We start from the raw sequence: 19,232 nt of genomic DNA on the forward strand, positions 1-19,232 counted from the left end.
TCGATATCGCGGATTTATAGCCCATTTAAAATCTGGTATGCCGGGCATAATTGCAGTGTAATCCATCGGCAGCACCTTGTTGCTAAACATGTACGTGAGAGATTGCATGATTCTCTGCGCTATGTAGTTAATGCTGTTAAGAAGATTAGCGCACTCTTTTGAATAAACATTTTTCCGCTCTGTCTAGACCACAATGAAGAATCAAATGTCTACTACACACCGAAGTGAGGTGGCTGTCAAGAGGAAAGTGCTTACCACGCTTGTACAAACTGCATTACCTAGAGAAACATGGCATGGATATCATTTTATTTCAAGAAACGCATAAAAAAACACTACATTACACCCCTATTAACAAAATCAAAGTCTTCACTAAACGATTCAACGCTTCTACTCTATTAAGAAGGCATTAAAAGGCATTTCCTTATCTTCTCGTACAACGACCCACCTCCTTCATATGCGCAGAAGGGTGGGCCCCAACACCACCCCCTTGATAGAGACCAATGCAGAAGGTGCAGGAAACACAGTCACTAGAGTAGAGACTGCCCAATCACTTCCTCTGCTCATACAGGAAAAGAAGGAGGAAGGGGCCAGGCCCAAAATGGCCGTTACCAGAGACAAGCACATGGCAGAGCCACTCAGGTCCATCCTCACTGACCTCCATCTTGTTATGCTCCTATTGTTCCGCTGTACGAAGATAATTCCAAATAACAATGACCAGGTTCCTATCTGCTGGGCCCGCAGGAACCTATGGTCAGAGTAAAGGTCATTCTGTGAACTTTATGGTTGATACCGGAGCTGAACATTCAATTACAACCCAACAACTAGCACCTCTTTCACAGAATGCCCAGATTGTGGGAGCTACTGGACAAGGTGTGAAGCATCACTTTATAGTACCACCACAATGCACCTCGGGAGAAACTCATCAATTTTTGTATCTGCCAGACTGTCCAAAACCACTGCTGGAACAGGATGTGTTGACAAAACTACAGGCCCAAGTGTTCTTTCAGCCGGATGGACAGATGACTTTACAACTTGGAGAAGATGTTCCAATTCCTGCCCACATCTTCTCACTCACAGTTCCTGTCATTCATGAGCCAGATCACTCAGGCCCCACCCTGGACCAAGTAATGAAAATACCAGGAGTAGGGCGGAAGATAATCCACCAGGACTCGCTCAGAATATACCCCCAGTCGCAGTTCAGCTGAAACCAGGGGCACAACCGATGTCCATGAAGCAATAGCGTACGCCATCTGCTGCCTGCCATGGCATTACACTGCATCTGGAGAAGTTTGCAAAGTATGTGCAGCATCCGAGGAGCAGGCCCTCAGCCGAGGAAAAAGCGGGGTAGAGTCTTAACCTTGTCAAGGGGCAAGGCTACCGTCTCCTCCCTAAGAGTAGCTCGGAACCTGACCTCTTACTACTAGGGGGAGATCACAGGGATAGTAACCAAGGTTGCCTGTAATCTAACTTGTCACTCGTGATGCCAACGTTCCATGCTTTTTGGTGGATCCCACCGATGTCAATTCTGGGAAATAAAGTAGTCCACGCACAAGCTACACTTTTCTGAACAGGAACCAGTAACATTCAGTTCTGCTCGTTGACTTAAGTCTCTTTAGACAAACAACAATACAACAGACTTAACTAGTAAACACTGTGAGAACAGTGCTGGATCAGGGAGGACCCTCGGGCATTACTCAACCACAGTCCCAATGATCTGTCAGTTCTGTCTCTCCCGGCAACTCTCTCTCTCTGTCTCCTGCCAGTCACTTACATTTCTCTAATGGTTCCTCTCTCCCTCTCCAGACTCATGCGGTTTCTACTCATTTCTTCCAATCCGGGTACATTCGCTTCTTTCTAGAGATAGAAGCTAAGGGGAGTTCCTCTACAAGGCTAGGCCCAGGCGGGAACAACGGACCCCCTTTCGGACTCTTCCATTTTCTAATCATCCGGTTCTCTTACTTAGGCAGACTGAGTCCTACATCGACTCGCTCTCTTTCTCTCTCTGGCCTGGACAACAGCAACAGCCGCAGCAGACTGACAGACTGAACATGACTGCCCAAACAGAAAGCTAGACAGGGGCAGCCTTACCACGCATCACATGACTATACTTTTATACCACACCAGACAAAATGATACACTTTCCAGACATTAACCCTTTCATGGCTGCAGCCATCCAATACACATAAACCTGCTGCATTCTACAAACAAGATAATTCATGAACCTCTCAGATGTCTGATTTCTTCATGAATTTGGATCTTGGTGAATCTCTTCTATTATCTCTGCTGTAAATTCTTTATTTTCAGTAGATTTCGATTGAATTTCTTTTTAAAAGACAGGAATAACAGAGGAATTTACTGCAAGTAACAACCCAACGCTTTATATGTAACCACAATGTAGGCCCTAAATATACAGCAGAAAGAATCTACCTCGTTTTCCTGAAAATAAGCCATACCCAGAAAATAAGCCCTAGCTGCATTACATAAAAAAAAAAAAATTTGAATACTTACCTAGCAGGATTGTTCCAGGTCCTCCTGCTGCCACATGGAGCTCCGCCGTGCGTCCTGCAGTTCTCGTTCACACACAGAAGATCATTTCTTAGTTATGGGATTCATAAATCCCACCTCCAGGAAGCGATGGCTCCTATTGGTTCTCGAGCACTGCTCAGCCAATCCATGCAGCGCTCGATGAACTAATGCGATGGCTGTGATTGGTTCATCGACTGCTGCTCAGCCAATAAACGCAGCGCTCGATGAACCAATCACAGCTATCGCCTTGTGGAGGCAGGATTTATAAATTGGCCAAACAATGCCACGGCTCAGCATGTTATAGGTCCAGAGAGCAGCGGGAGAGACCTGGACTGAGCCTGGTAGGTAAGTATAATAAGACATCCCTCAAAAATAAGACCCAGTGCCTGTTTTGTGACAAAAATTAATATAAGACAGGGTCTTATTTTCAGGGAAACATGGTATCATTATGACAACTGTCCATTAACAGGTTAATAGTGATCTTGTGCCGTGCAGCCCCGCCCTGTAGTCAACAGGAAAAAAACTTGCTCATAGGTCTATGAGGGTCAGGAAGTAGTAGTTTCGTTTCTCTCTTCCTCTGTCAGCCATGGCGTCTGCTGCTGTGAGAGACGAGCTGCTCTGCTCCATCTGTCTGAGCACTTATACAGATCCTGTAATGCTGAGATGTGGACACAACTTCTGCCGGGTCTGTATTCATCGTGTGCTGGATACACAGGACGAGGCTGGAGTTTATTCCTGTCCTGAATGCAGAGAGGAGTCTCAGGAGCGGCCGGCACTGATGAGATGCTTAGCTCTGTGTAACATCATAGAGGGCTTCCTGACTACTCCTCTGACACAGACGGAAACCGGGATCTTCTGCACTTACTGTGTGGACTCTTCTGTACCGGCTGCTAAATCCTGTCTACTGTGTGAAGCTTCTCTGTGCGAGAAACACATGAGAGTTCACAGCAAGTCAGCAGAACACGTCTTATGTGAGCCCAGAGCCAACCTGGAGGACAGGAAATGTTCTGTCCATAAGAAGATCCTGGAATATTACTGCACTGAGGACGCCGCTTGTATCTGTGTGTCCTGCAGTTTGGCCGGAGAACATCGGGGTCATCGGGTGGAGATGCTGGATGAGGCCTCTGAGAAGAAGAAGGAGAAACTGAGAAATGTTCTCCAGAAACTGACCACAAGGAGGGAGGAGACTGAGGAAAGAGTCCGGAGTCTAGAGGAGAGTAAGAGAAAAGCTCAAGAAAAAGCAGCTGGAGAAGCGGAGAGAGTCACTGCCCTGTGTAGAGACATCAGGAGACAGCTGGACGACCTGGAGAAGAGGGTCCTGAGCGAGATCTCCAGGCAGGAGAAGGAAGAGTCACTCTCACTCTCTGCTGTGATGAAGAAGCTGGAAATACAGAAGGACGAGCTGTCCAGGAAGATGAGACACATGGAGGAGCTGTGTAACATGACTGATCCACTGACTGTCTTACAGGAACCAGACACCGGGGACTTGTGTGATCCTGAGGACACAGGGGGACATGATGGAGGTGATGGGGACACGGGGGGACATGATGGAGGTGATGGGGACACGGGGGGACATGATGGAGGTGATAGGGACACGGGGGGACATGATGGAGGTGAGGAGGACACGGGGGGACATGATGGAGGTGATGGGGACACGGGGGGACATGATAAACTGCTCCATGATGTAGATGGTCCGGATGTGGCTGTGATCTCAGACACATTACACACATTATGTGACATAGTAACAGATATTAGGAGGGGGATCTATGTGGAGGATCCTGCAGACATATTACTGGATGTAAATACTGCTGCTAATGATATCCGTATATCAGATGACCTGAAAACTGCAACCTGGATACGAAAGAAGCAGAACCGTCCAGAAACAGCAGAGAGATTCCAGTATAATCAGGTGATGAGCAGGAGGGGATTCTCCGCAGGACGACATTACTGGGATGTGGATATCAGTAGTTCAGGGGGGTGGGGGGTGGGGATGTGTTACCCCAGTATAGACAGGAGGGGGCAGCAGTCATACATTGGAGTTAATAACAAGTCCTGGTGTTTGTGGAGGTCTTATAATAATCAGTACTCAGTGATGCATGATAGTACAGAGATCCTGTTACCTCACATTACATCCAGTAATAGATTCAGGATCTGCCTGGATTATGGGGCCGGGCGGCTGTCCTTTTATGAGCTGTGTGACCCCATCAGACACTTACACACCTTCACTGCCTCCTTCACCGAGCCGCTTCATGCGGTATTATGGGTATTTGATGGTTCAATAATAGAGATGATCGAACGTGTCCGTAACGGACACTTACGCACCCGAACACCGGCTTTCCCGAACACTTCAGTGTTCGGGCGTAAAGGTTCGGGGGCCGCCGGGGGGCGGCGGTCGCCGTGGCAGCGCGGGCGGCAGCAGCGGGGAACAGGGGGGAGCCCTCTCTCTCTCCCTCTCTCCCCCACTCCCCGCCGCACCCCCCCGCGCTGCCACGGCGACCGCCGAACATTTTTCGCCCGAACACGGAAGTACTCGCAAAGTTCGGTGTTCGGGCGAAAAGGGGCGGGGCCGAACATGTTCGATCATCTCTATTCAATAACAATATTGGGAGAAGCAACAACTGGGAGAAACCATAATAGAAACTGACCAGAGACAGGACTGAAAGACAAACTGATTGGTAGATCAGACAGCCAATGGGATGAATGAGGTGGGGCTGCAGGTGATTATAACCAAAGCCAGGCCCACTTGACCATTTTCCCGGAGTAGGGGACTGCGTATCCCTGCGTATTGTCATGTTCTTACACGGTTATGCCTGCACATGTACACGTATTTTACTCCCGCTGTCCTGCGCCGGCTGGCTGGTTTCTTCTTTTTTTCACTTTCCTTCTCCTGTCTCCTGGCAACATAAAACCGCCATACATATGTGATGTAATTGTGTAAGCGCTGTGTTGTGAACGCACCCATAGAGAACAATAGGGCTGTTATGTGCATTATATGCGGTAAAATAGAACATGCTGCGCTCTTTATTACGCACATAACATACGCAATAAAATATAGGCAAGCGTGAGCGGAACAGTGAAAGCAATGTCCTTTCATTGTCACCTTTTGCGCGTATTATATGCGTGCGCTGTTAGTGCGATGGAATGCTACAGCTATATTCTTGTGCTCCGAATCCAACGGGGTTCAGTTCGAGCTGCTTGAAGGATCATAGACTCGGTCACACAGCATTCTGCGTAATCAGCTGATTCTCCCTTTATTAGAAAAAAATAGAAATATTTATACGATTTTTAGGCTCAGACATTGAAAACGAGCCGAACAACAGCCCTTATTTATAGAGAGCGAAGGGCAGGATGGCGCAGGAGAGACCATTGGGACTTCTCTCACAGTACATTGTGTGTGTTATACCCAATGCACATATGTTGGTGCCCGGCCTATCTGACCGCTGTCCTTATGACTAGATCACATGTGGGGGATCCGCTGTGATTGTATTCTGGGTGTGATCCCTGTGTCTCCTTATGGATAATCCTCCGTGTGTCATTGCTGTTTATCCCAATGATGTCTGATCTACTATATCACATGAACCAGCACTCCCATTTTACCAGGATTGTCCCCCAAAAGAGAGCGCTAAGTGGGTGAAGTCCATGAAAATCTGCATAAAGGTGGCATCCTGATATGTTTGTGGGGTTCCTGGGTAGATCAGGTCGGGTTCAAGACTGGGTTCACACGGGACTGAAATCTCGCGGAATGACCGCACGGAAATACTGCGAGATTTCTGCGAGAGAAATGCAGCTTCAAAACCCATGGCCTTTCGTCGCGGGTTTAGGAGCGGCTTCACCGCCTGCATTCCGCTGCGGCCATCTCTCCCCATAGAGAGGAGAGAATCCACTGCGGAAGCGGGGAAATAATTGATATGCCACGTCTTTGAGTTCCGTGTGGCTTGTCAATCTCAGTGCGGCTCGGTCGCAGCGGATGGATGAGATTTTTGTAAATCTCCTGCACTTTGCTGGCTAATCCCAGGATTAAAGTCGCAGGTGGAATTTCTCTGCAGAAAGTCTGCACGGAAGGTTTGCGGCAATTCCGCCCCGTGTGAACGCAGCCTAAGTGTTTTGAATGACGCTTCATTAGGGTTAAATGTAAATAACGCTCCACATACACGGAGATCGCTGTGCGCAGCTCGTCCGTGGAGCCGTCCTACGGATGAGCGTGTGTAGAGCGCCGGACACTTCCTGTGTAGCACCCGGCCCTGGGATCTTGTCTTATGGACACATCAGATGTATTTATTATGGTGACATTCTACCCAAAGGGGAACGCTGAAGTCAGGCAGATGATTTACCGCAGTCTTACTGCTTATCACATGTAACGTCTTGTGACTGTGGACCCCGATCCCTACTGAATTGCATCGTCCCAGATGTTCGCAGCCGCCTTTATAGGGACCCGTCACCAGCTTTCAGCTCCATAAACTACATTATTGGGCTCAAAGGTGAGAGAACGGGGAGTCCGGGGAGCTGTGTACAATACTCACCGGGTGCCCCGCTCCAGCGCTGCGTCCCCGCGCACATAGTGTGACTTTACAGCCGACTCCATGCTCACGCTCTCCCAGAGGGATGAATGGAAGAACATGCGCAGAGCGGGCTGCAAAGAGTTACGGCTGACACCCACTGGCTCTTTCTTTTTAATGCTGTGATATCGCTGCGTTTTTATCAATGGGACAGAAGCGCAAACTTGCCATTTTAATATTAGAAAGTCCCATTGAAAAAAACGCAGCGATATCGCAGCGCTAAATACCCCACTAGTGGTAGAAGCCCTGAGGGCGCGATCACAGGACAGTTTTTGTGTTCAGTTTTTTTTTAGACCAGAACCAGCAGCGGGTCCAAAATCTGGAAGGACGGCACCTCTCCCCATTATACTGGCTCTCCACTCCTGATTTTGGCTCACAAAAAACTGAACATAAAAACTGTCATGTGATCGCGCCTTACTGTGTGCGCACGGACTTCACGGAGACACAGCGCCGGAACGAGGCGCCCGGTGACTGTCAAAAAATGAGCCCTCGCTCAAGTACGTTGGCGGAAAAATAAAAAAGTTATTGCGCGCAGAAGATGCAGCACAAAATAATTTAAAAAAATTAAATGTCTTTGAAAAACAATACAAGTAGTAAAGCAAAAAAACTGTTTGGTATCGCAGTAATCGTACTGACTAGAGATGAGCGAACGTACTCGTTTAGGGCGATTTCGTACTCGAGCATCGCTTTTTTCGAGTACCTGGCTACTCGGGTGAAAAGATTCGGGGAGCACCGGGGGGCGGCGTGGTGGAGCGGGGGGAAGTAGTGGGGAACAGGGGGGAGCTCTCTCTCTCCCCCCCTGCAACCCCCCGGCGCCCCTGAATCTTTTCACCCGAGTAGTCAGGTACCCGAAAAATAGCGATGCTCGAGCATGAAATCGCCCTTAACAAGTACGTTCCTTCATCTCTAGTACTGACCTTTAGAATAAAGTTATCAGGTCATTTTTGTTGCAGTTTGTGCCCCGTGGAAACAAGACGCACTAAAAGATGGCCGAATGTCTTTTTTTTTTTTTCATTTTACTCCACATAGAATTTTGTAAAAGTTTTTCAGTACATTATATGGTACTTTAAATAAATAAAGGAGTTATGATTTTTTAAACGGAGGGACAGCCAAGCACCAGCTCTCCCTGCCACAGAGACCTTCGGCTGTCTTCTGACAAGCCGAAGGTCTCTATGGCAACCTGTAAACAAAGCAGTGCAGGACTTTTAAAATAGAAGCAGGAGATTACCGGCTGATCGGCAATATCTTCCTGCTTCTGTTTTTCAAAGTCCTGCAGTGTTCTCTGTGGGTCTGTGCAGGCAGAGCACACTGCCACAGCTTATGGCAGTGTGCTCTGCAGGTCCCATAGTGAAACATAGCCCGGAAATCTTCTGGGCTACATCGCTATGGGCAGTTCCGGAAAATTTACGGGCATGCCACTCAAGGGGTTAATGGTGACTGGACGTCACCAGAGAGCGGGACAAGTGTCCCGAAAATGGGACATATGCCTGTTCCGCTGGGGTCCCGGTGGAAATCTGGACACAGGGTCCCAAAGTGGGACTGTCCTGCCTAAATCAGGATATATGGTCACCTTACCTTATGGTATGTTTAAAGCTTTTAGAAAGCTCAGTTACACGTTAACCTTTACTATTATCTAAGTATTTTCGATATTAGGGCAATAAATATATTACTAATCAGAATGTCAGTAAATAGAACCCATTCTGTGAATTACCCGTAATCTGGTGTCTGATAATCCAGAGATTCTGATAATCCGACCCTTGTTTCCAGCACAGAACCAGAAGACGGTGAAGATTATTTTGGGGTCACCAGATCTGTGTAGGTAACTGCTGGGCATTGTAAGGGTTAATAAAGATGTATCTGCATATAACTGATGGGCGCCGGTGTCTTTACTTTAGTTTTTAGCTCCCTGTCACATTTAGTATTTCCTCCTTCCCCCGCTCTGACTTTATATGGTGGTCCGGTGACCCCCCAGCCTTGCTGAGGCATCTTGAGTTCATTGATGGATGTTCATGCAGTTCTCACCTCAGGAATGGCGCCCCACTGAGCATGTTTTGGTAAACACATAGGGGGTATTTACAGAAGCTTTTACACCACAATTATGGCATAAGGCCTCCTTCACACAGGCGGGTTTGCATCGCGGAATCCGGAGTGGGATTCCAGCCCATAGCATGTTATGGCAATCCGCGATTTCCTGCCCATGAGCGGAAATCGATTTTCTACTCAGGGGTGAAAAAAATTGCAGCTTGCTACGATTTTGTGCGGGATACGCACGTTTGGCTTCCGTTGAAGGCAATGCAAGCGGTCTGTCCCGCGGCACTCCACAGTGAGCCCTGCAGAAGTATCGAGGGATACGCGTCACTGCAGAGCTCTGGCGGCTTCTGCGCATGTATGACGGAGCGCCACCCGGCACATCCGCAGCGCTGTACGGAAGCCACCGGACAAGAACGCAGGGGTCACCAGCCGGGTGCCGGGTCGAACTCCGCTGGGGAAAATCTGTGTGAAGGTGGCCTAAATAAATGTAAATTTTTGTGCAAGTCACAGAAATTTGTGACTTTTTAGCTTTTTTTCTCACAAAAAGTGGGTGCGGCCTCATCATCCATGTAGTCTATTATATAGTTGTAATGATGGATGATGAGGATGTAGTATATAATATAGTAGTAATGGTCTTGTGTGGCGCAGAGGGTTAAGGAAGCAGAATGCAGTCCTAAGCTCTCGCTCACGATCTGAAGGTTGTGGGTTCAACCTTGATCCGGCTACCCGCATGGTTCAGGCAGCCAGCACAAGGTTGGCTCAGCCTTCTATCCTTCCGAGGTCAGTAAAATGAGCACCCAGCTTACCTGAACGTCCAGCGTCCGTGGAGCAGGCCCAGAGCCGAGGAGAGAGCGGGGTAGACTGATGCCTTTTCACAGAGCTCTACCATCTCCTCCCTTGGGGGTGGCACGGCACCCGGACAAATTACTGCTGGAGGAGTTTCACAGGGTAAGCCAGTCCGCGGTTTACCTTAAGTCCTTTTTGTCACTTGTGACGCCAGCGTTCCGTCCTCTGTGGTGAATCCAGTAGATGAAAGTAACGTAGTCCACACACAGAGAAAATGTTATGAGCAAAACCCGGAATGGTTGGTAGAGCTCGTTTACTTGTAATAACGATTAACAGTCCATCAACTTTACATCAGCCAGCATATCACCGATGCACACAGATTAGTGGTGTCAGGGGGGATTCACAGGAGGTCAGACGGGTCCACAGTCTCAGTTATCTGTGGGGTTCTGCTCCCGGCCTCTCTCCATCGGTCAACACTCACATTTAGGGATAGCACTCAGCGCTGCAGGGCGATTCCTCTTTCTTTCTTACAGTCCTCCATATTAATAGCAGGGGGGCCCGGGTGAATAGGGCCAGGGCACACATCAGGCCATCGCTCAGCCTTTTCCATCCTAGGGCTCCACATAGCACAAGTTCTCCCACTCACTAGAAGTCTCTCAGCTCTCCAGATTTATGCTAGACTGCACACTGACTTAGATCTTGCAAGACTCAGGCTCAGGCTAAGGGTGCGTAGGTATTTTTACGTTCGCACGAGCGCAGCGTATAATCGCTGGAAAGAACGTTTTTCGCCGAACACGACCAGCGCTAGAAAGCGTATTTTCGTTTGTTCCTACTTTTCAAACGGTCTTTTCGGCCAGCGAATATTCACCGGCACGTATTTCGGTCGCGTATGTCCGTTTTTCCGCGGGTTGACATTTTTCCGCGCCGTAAAATCGCCCATGTGAACGAATACATTCGAAACCATTGCCTCAGATGGTCACGTATATACGTTTGGTCGCAAAAACGCGCCGTTTATGCGCTCGTGTGAACGCACCCTAAGACTGACTTGCACAGCATCCTTGTAAAAACACATATACATAGCATGATCACATGACATACAACAAGATACATTTTTCAGACATAACACAGACATTAACCCATTCAGTGCTGCAGATGTGCAATACACATCAAATTAACACACATAGAAGACACTGACAATACAAATGCACAAGACAAAAGCATTCATACTTATGGAGGGGCCCCGCTAGCTCTGGGCCCCTACAATAGCGCTGCAGAATAAGTTGGTGCTATACAAATAACAAGTCTCTTCCCCTAGTAATGATGGATAATGAGGAAGTAGTATGCAATCTAGTACTAATGATGAGGATGTAGTATATAATATACCACGTTTCCCTGAAAATAAGACGTAGCATGATTTTCCAGAATTTTTGAGGATGCAAAATGATTTTTCAGGCTTTTTGAGGATGCTTGAAATATAAGCCCTACTCCAAAATTAAGCCCTGCTAACAGTTAATTAAAAAAGTCAATTTAAATAGTGTCCAGGCAGCTATACATGTAAAAAAGTTAAACCTTTTTGAGCAAAAATTAATATAAGACACTGTCTTATTTTCGGGGAAACACGGTAGTAGTAATGATGGATGATGAGGATGTAGTATATAATATAGTAGTAATGGTGACTGTTGAGGACATAACATTTAATATCGCAGTGAGGATGAGGAGGGGAGCTGAAAGTACTCCATTTGGGGAGTTCTCCATCATTTTGGCCGCTCAAGCGCTCTACAAGTGGGCAATGGGGCCTAAAACCTTCAAGCAACATTTCTGTTCTGAAAGCCACCGGCTGCTGCTTTTGGTTTGGGCCCCGTTGTGCATACAGATATAGGATTAGGGCCACAACGGGTATGTTTCTGAACAAACAGGGGGATCCATTTTGGGGTACAAATCTTCTTTTTCATGTTCACTATAGAGAAAAAAACAGGCTTTAAAATGACATATATGCAAAAATATGACATTTTATTTTTTCTCTTCTAAATTGCATTGACTCCTGAAAAGAAACTGTGGGGTCAAAATCCTCCTGACCCCCTCAGTGAGTACATTATTGGGTGTAGTTTTTTAGAAATGGGGTCATTTGTGTATCTATCATTCTGACCCCTATGTGACTGAGCCCTAACTGTAACTACTCCTCACCATGGCACTATGATGGGGTTTCTCCCCTTCCACCTCTCTAGCACAGAGCTTCCTACCTTGGCGGGGGGCCGGGGTGCCCGGGTAGGGCTGGCAGAGCTGAGCCACCATCTGTGAGCTGTTGGACAGAGCGGTGTGGATGTGCGCCGGAGCTCGGAATCCAAGATGGTACCCGCTCCCTGTGCCTCCGCCATGCCCTCTGCCAAGCATTGGCTGTGACTTCTGAGGATAGTGGAGAGTCGGTCCTTCTGCGGGCCACGTAAGGGGACGCGGTGGGCCGCTTTGGCCCGCGGGCCTTGAGTTTAAGTAGTCATTAAGTAGGACGCAGGGTACTCTGGTGACTGGTCTGCTCATCCAGGGGTCTCCCGCTTTTTTGAGGAGCTCTCTGAACATTTCGGGACACTTGCCCCTTCGGCCCATCGGTATACCTGCAGCATAACGACTGCATTGCACGAGTTTCTGAATTGTCGCATTCACTACCGGTTAGAAAAATGTGATCTTTTTCCATTCCACACCCCAGAGGCTGATGGGAGCGCCCCCCCCCAACCCCCCATTTCCTTATCCCTCCCCCCCATAAGAACTTTGCACATATGTGTTTGCTGAGGCTGTTCACACGATGGGCGGCTGTTCATGATGGGTCACACGTCTGTGTGCTGAACACACAATGGGGCATCATAAAATGTACTCAGCGGGGAGACGGCTGTTTACCCTGGAGGGAGGGTGGCATCCTGTCCTGCCCTCCAGTGACTGCACACCAAAAATGGCGCAGTACAGTCATGCACTAGTTCCATCCATTCCTGGGAAAGCCGAGTGATGATCAGTTAGGCAGCAGATGTAACTCTTACGGACGCTTAACTAGTAATGGCGGACATATTGCTTGTAACCAGCTTTACTTGAAGGCAAAAGAGCATGGAGGAATCAAATTCCCTGCGGCGCCCCCTAATGCAATCAGGAACCTCCTAGCAGCAATGTAATGCAGATGGTGTCGGGGGAGCAATATCTATATGTTGGAGAATTACTAATAGTGCAATTCCCTCCTGCCATTGAAAAATCCCCAAAGATGGAGCTTCACTGCTGTCCACCATATCGCAGGAACTAGAGGGACTTTCAGGAAGTTGGGCTGTCAGCCGCTCTGTTTTCTGAACGTGACTCGGTGGACTTATAGGGGAACTCCAAAAAAGAAAGACTGAAAGGGATTGTCCAGGTCTGAACGGTGATGATCAATTGTGGATCGGCGAGCTCCGCTGCTTCAGAACACCCTACAATCAACTGATATGCAGCCCACTATCAGCTGACGGCTCCATACACACTGCAGTGGCCCAGGTAGGTGTTACATTAAATTCAATAGGAGCTGTACCTGCAGTACCAACCTTGGGCCACTGCAGCATGTACGGCGCTGTCCGCTTCTGGCTCTGTACACACCATGACAGTGGGGCAGCTAATCCTTAGGGATCCTGAGTAGCTGACCTCAACCGTTCAACAGTTGATGACCTATCCTGTGGATAGTTCATCAGTTGTTCAGACTGAACAGCCCCTTTAATTTTTCATCATGGACTATTTAATTTTTTTTAGGGACACGGCCTGATGTCCCAATGAACCATCCGCCTGGCTCATCTTTATCCTCATGGCTACCTGTCCGCCAGAACTGAGGGCATAGTTCGACTCCAAATCATCATCCACATCCTAATTACCATTGGGACATTGATGTGCGTGGTGACTTACTTCCATAGTGTGTGCTGATGGACGAGGCTGGGTGACTAGAGCACAAGACAGGAAGGGTTATCATGGGGAGAAGTGAGAAAAAGTGCAGTAAAGGGGGGTTTGTGCCGATCAGGCTGATTCATGTCTTCGGTTTTGCATATATGGACCCTTTAGGAGGTTTTGCCGAGAGCCTTCTCCTTCCCTCGCTGGGTGCAGCAGTGATGGTGGTTTACAGCATTTCTTAGCGGGTAGTCGTCCTGGGTGCGACTGTTCTCTCTCTGACCGAGTCCTGAAAAGTAAGACTAAATCTCCTCTCTCGTCTTTCCCCAGCCCTTCTCGGAGCTCCTCGATGACAACGCCCTGCTGGACGCCCTTGGACAACTCATCGGAGACCCGTTCCTCACCGAGAAATATGAAATGATGGAAGTGGAGAATCCGAGTTCACCGTCGCCCATGATTAAGGCGGAGCATAGCTACTCGCTGTGTGGAGACTCGCGGCCGCAGTCGCCCTTCACTCACGGATCCACAGATGACAACTTCAGCGATGGTATAAATAATGTGTTTTTCGTATGGGGTGATGATGACGTCATCATTTTGATTGTTGTAATAGGTATATAGGCACCTTGTGACCACTAGGCGGCCCTCGAGCAGGAAAAGGTGGGCCACAATGACCGCTAAAGTGGCCACACACTTGATTACTGCTGACTGAACCTACCGCTTACAGGAGGCATCAGATGTGTGTGGCGCTATACCAACAATGCCCAAATGGTAGAAGTTGAGAAAAAGTAGCAGTGGACTGTTGGAGGTCAACATGCCGGATCCTTTGGTTCTGTTTTTCAGGACAACATTCTGTCCTGTGACCCGACCGGGGGGGGTTCTTCTCAGCAGCCCTGATTTTGACTGTCCGGGGTGACTGTAACAAGCCTCAGACTACCCAATCCTCATAGTGCAGGGGCGTAACTATAGAGGGTGCAGGTGATGCGGTTGCACCCGGGCCCAGGAGCCTTAGGGGGCCCATAAGGCCTCTCTTCTCCATAAAGGGAGCCCAGTACTATGAATAAAGCATTATAGTTGGGGGCCCTGTTACAGGTTTTGCATTGGGGCCCAGGAGCTTCAAGTTATGTCCCTGTGCAGCATGGTTTAGGTATGGGTACAGGTACAGATACAGATAGAGGGGGGGCCCAGCTCACGTTTTGCATCAGGGCCCCTGAGCCTTTAGTTACGCCCCTGCCATAGTGCATTGGTAGCGTTAGACTACCAAGGCATTGTACCTGCTTTCTAATTGGGCAGCATTGGTCACATGAGTAGCTCTGGCCAATCAGAGAGTCGTGTATATTAGGTAGATAGAAAATTGCGAAAACCATCCTGGACAGCCGGAAATTGGACCTGAAATCGGTGGATTGGAGAGACGACGGAGAACAACTGCAGTAATCTACCCTCTTACCCCTCCGGTCCCAAGAAAGAAGTTCATCCTGAAACCGTAGGGTTGCTATGAAGCTGCGCGCACATGTAGTGGAAACGCACAGACCTACGGCAAAACCCGCAGCACTTCCATCAGAAAACGTCCCACAATCCACGTTGGTGCGGCTTTTGACTGGCATTTTGCTGCGCAGCCTAAGCCGATTTGAACCTGCAATGCCGCTCCTCATACCAACTCCTCACTGCGGCGCACACCCCTCACCCGGCCACCGCTGTAAAGCAATGTTGCCGTTGGTCAGGTGATGCGCCCACTGCGGCGGCTGCGACTAGTAGTGAGGGGTGTGCGCCGCAGTGAGGACTTGGTATGAGGAGCGGCATTGCAGGTTCAAATCGGCTAGGGGTCTACAGAGGAATGCCAGCCTAAACCCCATACCAACGTTGCGGATTTTGGCACGGTTTTTGATGCGATAATGTAGCAGAATTTGCAGCCGATCTGCAACATTTCCGCTACATGTGACCCTAAGGGGTGTCCAAGTTACTGAAAAATTAGGGAGAGGGCAGGAAATGACTCAAAATGAAGTTTTGCTTCTCACTCCCATCCAGCGCTGCCGCTCCTGTCCTCTTCGCTGGACTTTGTATACGGATACCACCGCAGTTTGTAAAGTAAGTCCACGAGCGGCAGCGCTGGACCGGTGGCCGTCGGAGCAGCGAGCACAACCTAGTTTAGTTTTCACCATTTTCTGACCTCTCCAATTTTTTAATAACTCAGGAAAACCCCTTTAAGGGATGTAAAGCTGCTGCCAGAGGTGCCCGTCAGCGACTGGGTGAGCATGCGTATGCATGGGGTTGTCAAGGCAATGGGCACACAGATGCCTAATGTGTAGGCCAGGCTAAAGACCCCAAAAAACAGTCCGCCAATTATGGTGGTTTCGGGATTGGAATGGAAGGAGGATCGCTGATGTTGTTGCAGCGCCCCATCCTTCCCGGAGCGGCGAGGATCTGCGGGTGTAACTGGGCTGCGTTGGTTGGATAAGCTGACGCTCGCATTGTGAAACCAGATAGATGCTGACATCAGTGTGTGTATAGAAGTGCGGACAGGCAAAGTCCAGGCGAGGGTTAAAGTCTCAACACACAAGACACCCGGAAGCCATAAGGTGTTGCGTTCTCCCGCTGACGTCAGGGCAAATGTCTAATTCCTTCCTTGCTGGCCGGCTGACAGGTCCGCAGCGCTTTGTCCTGGATGTGGGTCGCTCCCGTATTTCACAATATCGCCCCATTGTTCGTCATATGAGGATGTAACATCCATTGTCGGTCCGTAAACACTGCCTGCTCTGTGTCCGCCGCTTGTCCTCGTTCGCGGGGACCGTCCCCTGATGGAAGCGCGATGCGTTTTCTCTCCTGATGCGCCTGTTTTTAGTTAAAGCAATTCTCCGGTCCCGGCGCCAAAGTTTGTCCCAGGACCAGAGGTGGGGTGATGATACCGGTCAGCCTTCGTTTTTGCCACGGATCCGCCGGGGCCCCTCACTGGTCGTCCAAGATGGCTGCAGAGCCCCTCCCGCTACTGTGCATTGGTAGTCTGAGACACTCCGCGTGGCTTTCGGATTAAGCAGCGCTGCCGTCTGGCCGCTCCTGTATTGTCTTAGACGGCCAATGAACTGCAACTGTACAGCGTGCGTCACGTAGACGAGGTCAGGCTGCAGCCATCTTGTCAGATCTGAGGGGCCCCAAGCAATGGTGTGTTAGGGACACAAAAGGAGGACAACACATAATATTCTATTCTGTGCCGGGGTCGGGGGGTCTCTGTAAGGTGGGGGGGGGGTCCTCCGGGACTCCTGCTATTCCTTAGGTGAATTCAATCAGAGTTGTGCCTGAGCACCAAACTGGGCCGCTGCGATGCACACTGCGCTGACCACATTGACAGCGGACCTGGGAATCGGCTGATCGGCGAGGATCCTGAGCGGAGGACCACCCCGACGATCAACTATTGAGGGCCTGTCCTTTAATAGTTGAAGTCCTGCACAACCCCTTTAACTGAAACGGGACAGCAGTGACCGGTCCTCTACAAGAATCACTTGGAAGTCCCCGAGCTGGCCTCTAGTGTGAATGGGGACATGGGTGACAACCACCAGTGGCTGCCATTACAGTGGCTATAGGGGTGCCACTCTACTTGCCCCAAACCCAAAGTGGCATATAAACCTACATGGTGGCATGGGTCACAATGACAATTGTAGTGCCTGCCCAGTCGCCCAGCGACCTCCACATTGTTGTGTTCTCCTTTTGCTATCATCTTAAGTCCTCTCGTCCTGTTCTTAGTGTGTACCCTTCCCTCTGCAGGGGATCTCACCGGTGAGGACTGGTGCCTTGGGGGGCAGCTCACTCCTACCAAAATTAAGATGGAAGTCCCCGTTGAAGAAGGCCCAGGCTTGGCTCCTTCGGTTACACTTACCACCAACCCGGTGACGGCACCTCTTCAGGTGGAAGCGCTGCCACAGCTGCCGGAGCCCGACCAGGTAAGTGCCACATCAGTCCGTTGTACCCTCTTACGCCGCCCACAGTAGCCATCAGCTGTGTGATGAACAGCCATCTCCCCCTTTAAAGGTCTGTTCTCACGTAGCAGAAATGATGCCGCGTTTCTGCATCGAAAACCCCGTCAAAGTCCGCATCATCGGTTGCTTCTTGACTCGAAATCAGGGCAGATCTGCGCTTGATTTCAGCCCGCGCCGCGTCGCTCTCACCCCCGATACTGCAGTATCCAGAATGCTGCGCAGACCGGCAACTGCTGCTGAGCGCCCCTGCCGCCGGTCATGTGATGCCACTTCCACATCACATGATCGGTAGCAGCGGTGCTCGGTTGCCGGTGTGTGCGGAGCCCCGGCTGTAGTGTTGGGAGATGAGAGCGGCGCTGCAGCTGAGTTCGAGTCAAAATCTGCACCAATGCTGCGGGTTTTTTTGATGCCTACAGCATACCCCACGGGCTCGTTCTCACCGCTGGCCATGGGGGGGTCTGTGTTCCTGTTCCGCCATGGGATCCAGAAAATGGAATCCTTGCTCATTGTCTTACATATCCCCCTTTATCTCCTTGCAGCACAAACCTCTGAGCCCAAAGTCGCTGCCGCAGATTAAACTGGAGCCCCACGAGGTGGATCAGTTCCTGAACCTGTGTCCTAAAGAAGGTGGGGTCCTCGCCGCGTCCCGGACCAGACGCAAGTTGTGCCATCTTTACTTTACTTAACTTTTCCTCCCTTTTTGCAGCTGCCTCATCCGACAGTCTGCAGCTGCCCCCGACGCCCCCCAGCAGTCACGGGAGCGATTCTGAAGGAGGCCAGAGCCCCAGCCGATCCCTCCCGCCCTCCAGCCCTGTCCAATCACAGTCCGGGAACAAAGGCGCCGCTCGCAGTCCATCAGCACTCTCGAATTCTCCTCTCCTGACCGCTCCCCATGTAAGTTTATTGCAGTGCAGGAGCTGCAGATGTAGCAGAGCTCAATCTGTCCCTTTAAACCAGTTCTTTCATGATCTGCTATCTATAGGTGTTCTCACTAAGGACTATAGTTATCATTGGGTTCAAAGTCTCCTCTGAAGACGTGCTAGTCACAAGGTAGATAACGCCAGCCAATAGGATCAGCGCCAAGATGTAGCTTGAAATCTGATGCTACTTTGTGCCGCGAGTTCCAGTATTTGTTGTGGCGCCTCACTTTAAGTGAATGTCGCATTTTAACATATAAAAGGGTTATCGAACCAGAAACCTTTATCATCTATCCAGAGGGTAGGCCCCGAATGTGTGATCGCTGCGGCCCCCAGGGATCATTAAAGCGGAGCATCGCAAATAGTGGATGGAGTGGCGGTGCGCAGGTATTAGTGTACCTTGACGCCACCGGAAGCTAGGGGTTTGACGGGGAATGCCCCTGTCACACTCCCAGCTCCTGATAGGGTGAAGGCACCAAGTTCCTAGCTGCACACTGCACACATTGCTTAATGGTTGGCCGGCATTCATAGCCTCACGGTTACTTCGGTTCTTAGACGTACATTATGAG

At 49.7% G+C, this 19,232-nt stretch overlaps 1 protein-coding gene across 1 annotated transcript in view; it reads left to right on the forward strand.

The window, feature by feature from the left end:
* The first annotated feature begins 3,100 nt into the window (after window positions 1-3,100).
* LOC136611059 (cyclic AMP-responsive element-binding protein 3-like protein 2) overlaps window positions 3,101-19,232 on the forward strand; it is a 29,593-nt gene continuing 13,461 nt past the window's right edge. The window contains exons 1-5 of the mRNA XM_066590306.1: window positions 3,101-4,435; window positions 14,112-14,328; window positions 17,535-17,710; window positions 18,286-18,373; window positions 18,453-18,640. Coding sequence (XP_066446403.1) covers window positions 3,113-4,435; window positions 14,112-14,328; window positions 17,535-17,710; window positions 18,286-18,373; window positions 18,453-18,640 — 1,992 coding nt within the window. The 5' untranslated portion in view covers window positions 3,101-3,112. The remainder of the gene's footprint in view (window positions 4,436-14,111; window positions 14,329-17,534; window positions 17,711-18,285; window positions 18,374-18,452; window positions 18,641-19,232) is intronic.

Source organism: Eleutherodactylus coqui, chromosome 2, assembly GCF_035609145.1.
Source record: "Eleutherodactylus coqui strain aEleCoq1 chromosome 2, aEleCoq1.hap1, whole genome shotgun sequence".
Taxonomy (NCBI): Eukaryota; Metazoa; Chordata; class Amphibia; order Anura; family Eleutherodactylidae; genus Eleutherodactylus; species Eleutherodactylus coqui.